At 38.2% G+C, this 12,119-nt stretch overlaps 1 protein-coding gene across 1 annotated transcript in view; it reads left to right on the top strand.

The window, feature by feature from the left end:
- Nucleotides 1–215: 215 nt before the first annotated feature.
- Nucleotides 216–12,119, top strand: part of LOC134354786 (testicular spindle-associated protein SHCBP1L-like) — a 132,913-nt gene continuing 121,009 nt past the window's right edge. Inside the window, exon 1 of the mRNA XM_063064044.1 lies at nucleotides 216–748. Within this exon, the coding sequence (XP_062920114.1) occupies nucleotides 473–748 (276 nt within the window). The 5' untranslated portion in view covers nucleotides 216–472. The remainder of the gene's footprint in view (nucleotides 749–12,119) is intronic.

The raw sequence follows: 12,119 nt of genomic DNA, 5'->3' as shown, positions 1-12,119 counted from the left end.
TCCCGTCCTTGAGGGTAATCCTGGAAATCGGAGCGTGAACCGGGTGCTACTCTGGATTCATGAGACAGCACAGTAAGGGTGGAAAGAAAACGGAATTCCAAACGTACAACGCTTAGCAGCTCTCGCACGCACCACGCAGATTTTGCTGCAGCGTCTCATCGTCATTCGGGGTCCGAAGGCACCCCATCCACGAGACCGTGCGTTTGCCCACGCGCCTATTTAAATCAGGGCTCGCTCGCGCTCTGTGAGTTGGAAGCCTCGCATGTTTTTATACTGTGGTGCATGTGTGTTGTTTTAGGTCAGCTTGTTGGCGACTGTCGGTTATATAGTGCTCGCTTCAGCTGGGGTGGATTTGAGTTTCCGCGCCGATTAGCTGGCCTTGCCTTCGAGCCCTTTGCTCTCCGGATCGAGCTCGTGCCTCGCGCTCCTGTGGGCCGTTGGACAGTTCCAGAGCAACGGGCGAAACGCAGTCATGGCGTCGCACTCCTCCGAGAGGGAGATGGCCAGTGAGGCACAAGTAGACCAGGAGGCAGACGTTGAATTAGACGATAAAAGCAGAGGGGAAAGCAGTGGATCCACATTTGTCCGCCCGCTGACTTCATCTCCTCAGTCGGTTAAAGCGGCACAAGAGAAGTCGGAGGAAGTTGAAGGAGCGCGTGTTCTGCCGCCCGTTTACGTGTCGACCGCCAAATTCACCCCAGAGAGCAGGATGAACCTGTACTGCGATCAGATTTTAGTTTCTTATAAGGTACTAAGATTTAAAGTAGCACAAAAAGGAATGGGAATTCATGTATCACTATGACATTCAATTCCATGGCAAAGGAGGCAAACCATGTTTGTTGAATGAAACATGAAATATGTTTGTCCATCTCTGGTTGTAGGCCATGTCTCCATTTCAAGTGATTCTGATCCTGGAAGAATGATCATGCTTGGGGTATTTTTTGTTATATAAACAAGATAGAAAAGAAAAGAGTAGCAAAGACATTTTGGCATGTTGTGTTAGTAGCTCTAACTTAATTTACCTATCATCTTTTACAAATACGTATTTTAAAACTCCATAACCTTGTGTCCTTTTTAATAGTCTTTGATATCTCAATAGGAATTATTGCAATTATACAACATAAAAAAAACCTGTTAATTTAACTTTCTTTCAGTTGATACTGTTAGGACTGCCTTCTAGGCAGCATTTGCCATCTTGAGTATCTTTTCAATAATTCATCATGCTTTTTCTGTGAATTAATATTTTTTCTATACTGTATGTAAGAAGCCAATTGTTACAGAACCAACGACATAGATAAAATGACCAATGCAGAAATCGGCTATTCATGTTCCACTGAAATGTCATCCTTTCTCTCCTTGCCTAATTCTTTCATTCCCTTTCCTTCAATTGTTTGTCCTGCAGACCTTCTCCCCACCTAAATGCATCTTTTCATTTCAAATACCCTCCCATGGTGAGTTGCACATTCTCACCACTCCTAACATTATTTTGAATTCTCATTCTTGGGGATGCTGTTACCTGAAGATCACTAGTTTTTTTTCTAACTCAGAAGCATAAATGATTTCTCTGCACTATATTAAATTGTTAATCATTTCATTTGATTAATTATCAGCCGCCTTCAGTGAAGGGTTCCTTAAGATTGTTACAGCCAGGGAGGTTATGGGGATATGCGCCCATGACTTACTAAATGCTCCCAGTGGTGTCCATCTCAAATAGCCGCTGACAACCAAATTCAGTTCCTAGTCTTCACATGTGGCTTAGCTACATACGCCTGAGGCAACCATTTCTACTAATGGGGGAAGTACAAAGTAAATTTATTATCAAAGTACATATATATCACCATGTACAACCCTGAGATTCATTTTCTTGTAGGTATTACCGGTAAATACAAGGAGACACAATAGAATCATCACTGAACTGTTCCCACAACCTAAGCACTCACTTTCATGGACTCCATCTCATATTCTTCATATTTATTGCTTATTTATTATTAGTACTACTATTTCTTTCTGTATTTGTACAGTTTGTTTTTTGTACGTTGGTTGTATACCCATCCTTTCATTGATTCTATTATGTTTCTTGGATTTACTTGACACCACAAGTCGCTGACCTAGTCATTTGTCAATAACTTAGCTGGGATTTTTGAAATTCGAGGTAAATAATTTCCACTAGATAACTCTTGCTGTTACCAAATCAAAATCAATAAGGTGGATTAAGCTATTGCTTTTCCTTTAAAATCTACACTGTCGTATCTTCTATTCAGATCTTCATTAGGTCCGTTCCTGTGAACTATTCATAACTCAGATAGTTCACAAGTCGCAAGTGCACTGCAAACTGAGTTCCAGGCAGCAGAAGTCTACTCCCCCTTAATCAGGATTCCATTACTTTTAGACCGTAAGACATAGGAGCAGAATTAGGCCATTTGGCTTTTATCGAGTCTGCTCCGCCATTCTGTCATGGCTAATTGATTATCCCTCTCAACCTCATTCTCCTGTCTTCTCCCTGTAACCTTTGATGCCCTGACAAATCAAAAACCTATCAACCTCTACTTTAAGTATACCCAATGACTTGGCCTCCACAGCTGTCTGTGGCAATGGATTCGTCAGATTCACTACCCTCTGGCTTAAGAAGTTCCTGCTCGATAAGATCCCCCTTCATTCTTCTAAACTACAGAGAGTATAGCCTCAGAGCCATCCTATCAGCCTACCATGGTAGGATTTTCATACCATCAGTTAAACCGATTGGGTTTTCTTCAGATAATGTGTTCTCTTGTTGATCTGCCTCTCTATCAGAGAACTTTAGGTTCAGACCCAGGAAATAATTGTCAAACACAATTTACTTAAAATTACATATGATTTATTAGCAAGCTTGCGTCGCTCAGTTGATCTACAGAGTTCCACGCATAGAGCCCGGATATATGTCTGGGGTTGCTTGTTAAACATTCGTTATCACATACATACTCTGATGGTTACCAGGCATCCTTGATTAGTGTTTACACAAAGCAGCTTTCTCATGCACAAACACTCCTTTGTTCCCTGCATCTGCTTCACGGTTAGCGGATTAGTTATCGTGCAACATTAATAGACAAGCTGCAAATGTCAGGTGTTAACTGTTTTAATTCTGCATATAATTCCTCGCTCTCACTTTCCCTAAATGTATTATCTGTCTGCTAGTCCTCTAACGCCAAACATTTCTCTGATATATCTGACTATGGCTTTATCATCTTTGATTTATATCCACTTTAAAGTGCATTAATTTCTTCTCTCAAATATTGAATCTCTATTTAATTTTAATGTCAGCTTACTGCTGTATCAGTGCGTATTGTCCTGTCTATTCCTTAATGGGTTTATGTCCATTCTAGCTTTTTATCAATATTTGTAAAATGTTTTTCCTTATGTTTGATAACTTAATTACATGGCTCTTCATCTACCTAATTGTTTTTTCACACTTTGTATTCTCTCTTTTCTCTATAGTTAATACTGTATATGGCTTTTTCTTTACTCTCAGTTCTTTTTTTGTCTATTCATCTGATCTCAAAGATGTTTGATTTACTCCATAAGTAAAATTGTCTGCATTCTGTAGAACATTGTTTTAAATATTTCAGATTGTTCAACAAAATTCTTTTTCAAGATCCTTGCCAACTTCTATTCTCAACCCATCAAAATCAGTTTTTCTTCAACATATTAATTTGGTTCTCATCATAATTGTAAACTATTTTGCATATTGCCCAGCAGCTCTTCTCCTCACCTTAAATGTATCTATTCATTTCAGCCAACCTGTGGTGGTGAATTTCACATTCTCATCATATTGGTAAAGCCGATCCTATGGGATTCCCTGCTAGATTTTTTGGGGGACTGTCTTGCAATGAAGACCTCCAGTTACATTCTGACCCTCTCAATATATATTGTAGTGGACACATTTGACAAAATATTGTTTGACATTTCTGTTTTCATCTGTTCTTATTTATTCCACATTATAAATAGGTCAAGGAGCAATTGTCCTTTGGTATTTTTATATGTTAGTTATAACAACATATAATTCGGAACTACCATTATTCTTTATCTTTTCACTTCAGATGCTTTGTAGTTGGAATCTATGGTTATTCTATTTATTTTGTTTTTCACTAATTTGTCTGCATATTTGTTTCTCCATTTATAATCAAATATGAAGTGACGTATGTGACTTTTATTAAAGTTTATTTTAACTATGTTTTTGTCTTCATTATAGCTGAGCCCCTTTTCTATTGTTTTTGCTTTATTCCTAACGAGTATTACAATTCTGTCTTCTCCATTTCTCAATGTACCTTTTCTAAATTTAAAATTTTAAATAGTTTTTGCATTCCTGATTATTCTAACACCACGTTTCTGTAATCATTTGTATATCTAATTTTACCATATGCATGACTATCTCCACTTATGTTATATAAATATTGTCTGCTAATAGTTTAACTCATTCTTAACATGATTTCCTCTCATTTTATATTTAATTATCCTATTAGATGAGTGTTCTTAACTCTATTTGTTCTTCAATAATTCTCCTCCCTAATATTTTTTCCATTGCTCCGCTTCTCTGTTTTGTTAGCATTCATTCTGAGAGGACTAGAATATTAAAGCAAGGATTTATGCTGAGGTTTTATAAGACATTGGTCAGACCACATTTGGGAGTAATGTGAGCAGATTTGTGCCCCTTATCTAAGAAAGGACATGGTGGCATTGGAGAGGGTCCAGAGGAGGTTTATGAGAATGATATGGGATTGAAAGGGTTGATGTCTGAGGAACATTTGTTGACCTTGGGACTGTATTCACTGGCGCTTAGAGGAATGAGGATGATATTGAAACCTAGTGAAAGCCCTAGTTATGATGGACATGGAGAGGATGTTACCTATAGTGGGAAAGTTGAGGAACAGAAGGCACAATCTCAGAATACAAGGATTTCCCTTTAGAACAGAGATGAAGAGAAATTTCTGTAGCCAGAGAGTGGTGACTGTGTGGAATTCATTGCCACAGATGGCTGTGCAGCCAAGTCATTCAGTATATTTAAAGTGGTGGATGATAGGCTTCTGATTAGTAAGGATGTCAAAGGTTATGGGCAGAGGGCAGGAGCATGGGGATGAGAGGAATGATAAATCTGCCAGGATGGAACAGCAGAGCAGAATTGATGGGCTGAATGGCCTGATTATGTTCCTCCATCTAATGGTCTATGCCTCTTTGTGTACCATGATGTTTTTAAGCTCATGGAACTCCTCTTTCCAAAGCTGTTTTTGAATACTTGAATTATCCCGCACCTATTCCACACTCTCTTAACTCAAATAATCTTTCTTTCCTGTTTTTGAACTTGTAAAACTCCTCTCCCATGTTGTTTTTAAACACTTGGAACCTCTCTTGCTCATGGTATTTTTTAATTCAAGTGGCCTCTTTATTTCACGATGTTTTTAAATGCCAAGAGCCTCTTTCTCTCCTGTTGTTTTTGATTTTATAATCAATATCTCTGTGTATACATCCTGAATCTTATTTGCCTACTGCAAATTTATCACCAGCATTAGAACCTACACCTTCCATATTGTTAAGATGTTTACTATTTAATAATATTTATCATTGTTCTTTTCCCCAATATACAAAACTTGTAATTTCTGCATTGAACTGCATCTTCCAGAACCCTTCATTGTAAATTTCATCTGTAAAGCTGCTCCGGCCTCTCAGCTGACATAACTCTTCTTGCAGTCTGTGCTCTTGCATTCAATCACTCAGTCTACATTCTTCCGCAATGTACTTTATACTTTATTGTCGCCAAACAATTGGTACTAGAACGTACAATCATCACAGCAATATTTGGTTCTGTACTTCCCACTCCCTAGATTACAAATATTAAATATTAAAAATAGTTAAAATTAGTAAATATTAAACATTTAAATTATAAATCATAAATAGAAAAATGGGAAGTAAGGTAGTGCAAAAAAACCGAGAGGCAGGTCCAGATATTTGGAGGGTACAGCCCAGATCCGGGTCAGGATCCGTTCAGCAGTCTTTTTTTTTTAAATTTTAGTTTTATTTGGATAAGGAATTCACAATTATCATGTACTTTTTTCACACATATAACCTTTTCCATTTTTTTATATGTATAAAACTACAATTATTTATACATTCTTAAGTACACATTGAGATGATATAAAAGGAAAATAAACATTTAAATAGATAATTATGTACTGTGGTAAATCTAACCTATTAGGCTAAGTAATGAAATTAGTTGTTAAGAAAAATGGTAATAATAGTTTCCATACAACCCTTCTGGACCATTTCCACTGGTCCAAAATGTTGCATACAAGCCTATATACCAACCATTGTAGGTGTTTATATCCCAATTTGTTCGTGCGTGTTCCTGCCCGCAGACATAATTATCCAATCCCTATGTACTTATTTACTTAATTTTTTCATTTTTTTTATCCCTTTCCCAAATCTTTCCCTTTACTTGTGTTAATTCTCTATTTTCCAAAAAAAAACAACAAACATTTAGACTAGGGGTGCTTACGTTAGCAATATTACTGTGTTGATGAGAAGAGCAATATAAATCATTAGGAGAGTCATCTAAAGTCTGCTCACATTGGGGTTATATATTCAATCCATTTATTCCAGATTTGATAAAATGTTTCTTTTTGAGTTCTCAGGGAGTAAGTCAACTTTTCCATTTTAAATATTTCCAAGATAATTTCGTACCAATCTTCTAATGTAGGTGGTATTGGATTTAGCCATTTTCTAGTGATTGATTTCTTACTTGCCGCTAAGAGGGCCTGCAGCAACTTTATATCTTCCTTCTGTTCAAGGAACAATACATGCCCCAAATAGAGCGTCTCAAAGTTCAGAGGTATCTGGGACCTAAGTACCTTAACTAATGTTCTATGAATACCTTCCCAAAATAGACTTAATTTAGGGCAATCCCAGAAAATATGAAAATGATTTGCCTCCTTGGAGCCGCACCTTCTCCAACACATCACATTGTATCTTTATATTTTTCCTGATATGGGGTCTTGAAGTATCTTATAATGTTTTTCCAACAATGTTCTCTCCAAGTCAAAGAATTAGTCGAGGACCATTGAAAGCTGCAGATTTTCCGCCAAGCCTCCTCTGAAAGTACCAACCCCGCTTCTTTCTCCCACTTCTCTTTAATATACAGTGTATTTACATTTTTAGCATGGGAGAGTGCATCATATAGGCGAGAAACTGATTTACTAGGTATTGAACTGCAAGCCGAATTCAGAATCTTGAAAAATTCTAATTCTACTGTTGATAGGTCTGTATATCTACAACTCTGGTTAACATAGTTTCGTATTTGAAGGTACCTAAAAAAAGTCATTATGTTCTAGGCCATGTTTGTCCTGCAGGATTTGGAAACTTTGTAATACTCTTTTATCTATAAATGAGAGGTAGGTTGTAAGACCCTTCTTTATCCATAGCTCAAATCTTTTATCTCCTCTGTTGGGAAGGAATTCGGTATCATATGCACACCATCTAAAGAGTTTTAGCATGTTATTAATTCCACATGAATTAACCACCTTCTGCCATACTTTTAATGTAAGAATTATCCAAGCATTATTAAATTTTTCCAACTGGGCCATCAATCCTTTGTCAGCTATTGAGGCCTGAAGAGGAAAACTGTCAACTAATCCAAATTCTATTTCCTTCCATCTAGCCTTATATTCCCTATTACACCAATATAACAGAGGGGTTATCTGTGAGGCATAAAAATAATTTCTCAGGCAAGGAAGAACCATACCTCCTCTTTCCTTCCCTAACTGTAAGGTGTTATATCGAATTCTAGGTTTCCTTCCTTGCCAAATGAAGCGGGAAATCCATTTGTCCCATTCCCTGAATTGATTATCATCCACCTCCACTGGTAAAGTACGGAAAAGATATAATAACCGAGGAAGAATATTCATTTTTATAGTATTTATCCTTGAATTTAAACTTAAAAAGGGGATAAGATTCCATCTATGCATATCTGCTTTTATCTCTGAGATTAATGGCCCATAATTTACCTGTGACAGTATTGAAAGATCCTTCGGCAGGGTTATTCCTAAATATTTTAATGATTTAGCTTCCCACTTAAGATCGTATGTATCCTGCAATTTTTTGGATGGTGTATAATTTAGGGACATAACCTGCGTTTTCTTTACATTTATTTTATAACCTGATATTTTCCCAAAGTCATCCAACAGTGTAAACAATCCTATAAATGATTTTTCTGGTTCACTCAGATAGACCAAAACATCATCTGCGAATAACGCCACTTTCTGTTCAATCCCTGCCACCTTGATACCTTTTACGATTTCGCTCTGTCTTATTAGTTGGGCAAGTGGTTCAATATATAGCGCAAAAAGGAGAGGAGAAATTGGGCATCCCTGTCTAGTGCCTCTCTCTAAAATGAAGGAGTCAGAGAGGTCCCCATTTATCTTAATTTGGGCTGTAGGGCTGTCATATAGAGTCTGAATTACTTTAATAAACCTTTCTTGAAAGCCGAATCTTCCTAACACTCTGTATAGGAATGCCCAACTAACCGAATCAAAAGCTTTCTCAGCGTCCAATCCTACTACCATTGTCTCTGTCTCGTTCTTATTAACCTGTTCTAATATGTGCAGAGTTCTCCTTATGTTGTCCTGTGTTTGTCTTTGTTGAATAAATCCAGTCTGGTCTAAATGGATTAGGCCAGGTAAAAGCTTTTCCAATCTGCGCGCTAATATAGATGTAAATAGTTTGTAATCTAAATTAAGAACACTAATTGGCTGATAATTGCCACATTCTAGTTTATCTTTACCCTCTTTAGGAATAACTGAAATAATCGCTTCTCTCCAGGAAGGTGGAGTTTCTCCTCTCTGCAAGATCCAATTAAAGGTGTTAAGTAGTAATGGGGCTAACTGTGTCTTCAGGGACTTGTACCACTCTGAGGTAAACCCATCAGAACCCGGGGACTTTCCAGCCTTTAACCTGGAGATGGCCATGTTCAGTTCTTTGACAGTTACTGGTTCTAATAAACTTTCATTTTGTAAATCTGTAAGTTTAGGTAGATCTAAAAAATTCAATACACTGTCTATATAGGGCTCATTGGGGGCCCGGGAGTACAGCTCTCGATAATATGTTTCAAAACTCTCTTGAATTTTCCCTATTGTACTCTCCACAAGCTTTGTCTTTGGATTCTTTATTTTATGAATTGTATTGTCTGCTTGTTGTTTTCGTAATTTATATGCTAATAATCTAGCTGATTTACCTCCTACTTCATAATTCTTTTGTCTCAGGTAAAGAAAATTTCTTTGAGTTTCCAACGTATAAATATCATCAATTTCACTTTGCAATTTCCTAATTTCCTGTTTTCGATTTGAATTACTTTTGTTGCTATCTACAACTTGAAGTCGTTTTAATTTTCCTTGAAGGTCTGCTAATTTTTGTGCATTAATTTTTTTCATGTGAGTAGTAATGGAAATAATTTTCCCTCTCAGTACAGCTTTCAATGTATCCCATAAAATCACTGGTGATGTTTCTCCCGTGTCATTAAGGTCTAGATATTCTTTGATTTCTCCCCTTAATCTCTCCATTACTTTCGGGTTATTGAGTATATGTGAGTTTAGCCTCCATAGTGTTTTCCTCATTTTCCTTTCCAGGATTAGAGACATAGAGACTGGGCTATGATCCGACAGATCAATTGTTGCAATATTACAGTTTTTTATCCTGAGTCTATCTGTATTAAAGATAAAGAAATAGTCTATCCTTGAATAGGCTGAATGAGGGAAAGAGTAATATGTATAATCTTTACTAGTAGGGTGTAATTCCCTCCAGACATCTATAATTCCCAACTCCTCCATCAATGAATTCACTTTCCGAGTCAGAGGTTTATTCTGAGTAACTATTCTTGAAGAATCTAATATAGGATTTAATCTAATATTAAAATCCCCTCCACAAATTACTACCCCTCGAGAACTGACCATTAGGTCAAAAATGTGTCTATAAAATGACCATTCACTACCTGGAGGAGCATAAACATTCAGCAATGTTATTTCTGTACCTTCTATTCTTCCTGTGATTTTTACAAACCGTCCTTCTTTGTCTCTAGTCTCTGAAATATGTTCATAATTAAGAGTACTTGATATTAAAGTAGCTACCCCTCTTTTGTGACTCAATTTATATGATGAATAAAATACATGCTTAAAGCCCATTCTTTTTAATTTTCCATGTTCAGATTGGCTCATATGTGTTTCCTGGAGGAAAGCTATTTGTGCCCTCTCTTTTTTCAATTTAGACATAATCTTATTTCTTTTAATTGGATTCAAAACCCCATTAACATTCTAGGAAATTATTTTTACCAATTCAGTTTGCATTTTTCTCCAGTAGAAAAAAAGCACTCTCCTTTTCTAACCAAACAGTAAGCAATCCCTTCTCAACAGTAAACCAAGACATATAACCACACCCTAGACATTTCTGAACGTATAACATTTGAAAATTTTTCCCGACTTCCCACAGTGAGGCCTGAGCACCGACCCGCCTCAGTTCAGAGGGATAACCTCTATCTTCACCCTGGGTTAGAGGGCCCTCAGCAGTTTGAATAATCATAGAGAATTTTCTCCTATTTATGTCTCGACCATATTGCTATCATTCAAGTTATTCCACCTAGTTTATTTTCAGTTACCAGTTTTCATTTTACTTTTAAGTCCAATTTACTCTTTTCAGTCATTTCTCTTAATTAATCTGTATTCTCTGTACATTCGCGTCTGAATATTTGCAGCTTTTCCTTGTAGTTTGACACTCTGGTTCGAGCGGAGCGTCCTCGCCCCACTAACTGCCACGACTTCTGCCGAATCCTCTCCAGTAGCGACTCCGGTTGGGTGATAACTTTAATAGGTAGTCCCCGGTCCGCCAGGTCCGACGTTGCCTCCTCCACCGTAGCGTAAGTTTTTGTCCCTTCGTCGTAAAAGACTCTCAGCCGAGCTGGATACAGGGTCTGGAATCTGATGTTGTTTTCCTTCAGGACTCTCCGTGTTTCCGTATATTCCTTCCGTCTGGCAAGAATCCCCGGTGCGTAGTCGTGGTCTAAACTGATTTTGCAGTTGTTCCACATTAAACCTTTCTTTTGCCATGCCCGTTTAAGCACCTCTTCCTTCGTTCTGTAACTGAGAAATCTGATCAGAATCGATCTGGGCTGGGCGCCTGCCGGGGGCTGTGGTGCCAACGCGCGGTGAGCCCTTTCTATCTGTAGGTCTTTTGCGGCCGGTATATCAAGGTTCTCTCTAAGCAGCTTCTCCACGAAGGGAATCATCAATCCGGGTTTACCTTCGGTTCCTTCGGGAACTCCGTAGATCCTCACATTTTCCCTTCTTGAGCGGCCGCCTTGATCTATTAGTTTCCACTGGAGTTGGTCTTGCAGCTTCAGCATTTCTGCTATCACTTCCTCGGTGTTTTGTAGCTTCTCTTCAATTCCAACAATCCTCGCTTCGGCTTCATCTATCCGCGAGTTAGTTTTTACTATTTCTCCTTTAATATCTTCCAGCTGTTTGCTGTTATCTTGTCGGAACTCGCGAATCTCTCCGAGAATCAAAGACAGAGTCACCGATTCCCCCTCATTATCTCCGTCCTGGCTTGCCGTAGGGGAGCTAGGCCCGTCGCCTTGCTGCGTCTCTTTATGTTTATCAGCCTTCGGAGCGGGCTTTTTATTCTTGTTCTTAGGCATCATCCTTGCCCCTTTTATTAATATAGTTATGCAATATTAAGTATTTGTCTAAATTCGATTTTGGGGCAGTTTACCTTCTTTTTTGTCGAGAGACCTTTTCCTTACGCCGCCATTCTCTTGATGACCCGGAAGTTGAGGCCCCGTTCAGCAGTCTTATCACAGTTGGAAAGAAGCTGTTCCCAAATCTGGCCATACGAGTCTTCAAGCTCCTGAGCCTTCTCTTGGAGGGAAGAGGGACGAAAAGTGTGTTGGCTGGGTGGGTCGTGTCCTTGATTATCCTGGCAGCACTGCTCCGACAGCATGCTGTGTAAAGTGAGTCCAAGGACGGAAGATTGGTTTGTGTGATGTGCTGCGCCGTGTTCATGATCTTCTGCAGCTTCTTTCGCTCTTGGACAGGACAACTTCCATACCAGAT

Source organism: Mobula hypostoma, chromosome 12, assembly GCF_963921235.1.
Source record: "Mobula hypostoma chromosome 12, sMobHyp1.1, whole genome shotgun sequence".
NCBI lineage: Eukaryota > Metazoa > Chordata > Chondrichthyes > Myliobatiformes > Myliobatidae > Mobula > Mobula hypostoma.
This window is presented reverse-complemented; position numbering and strand designations above follow the sequence as displayed.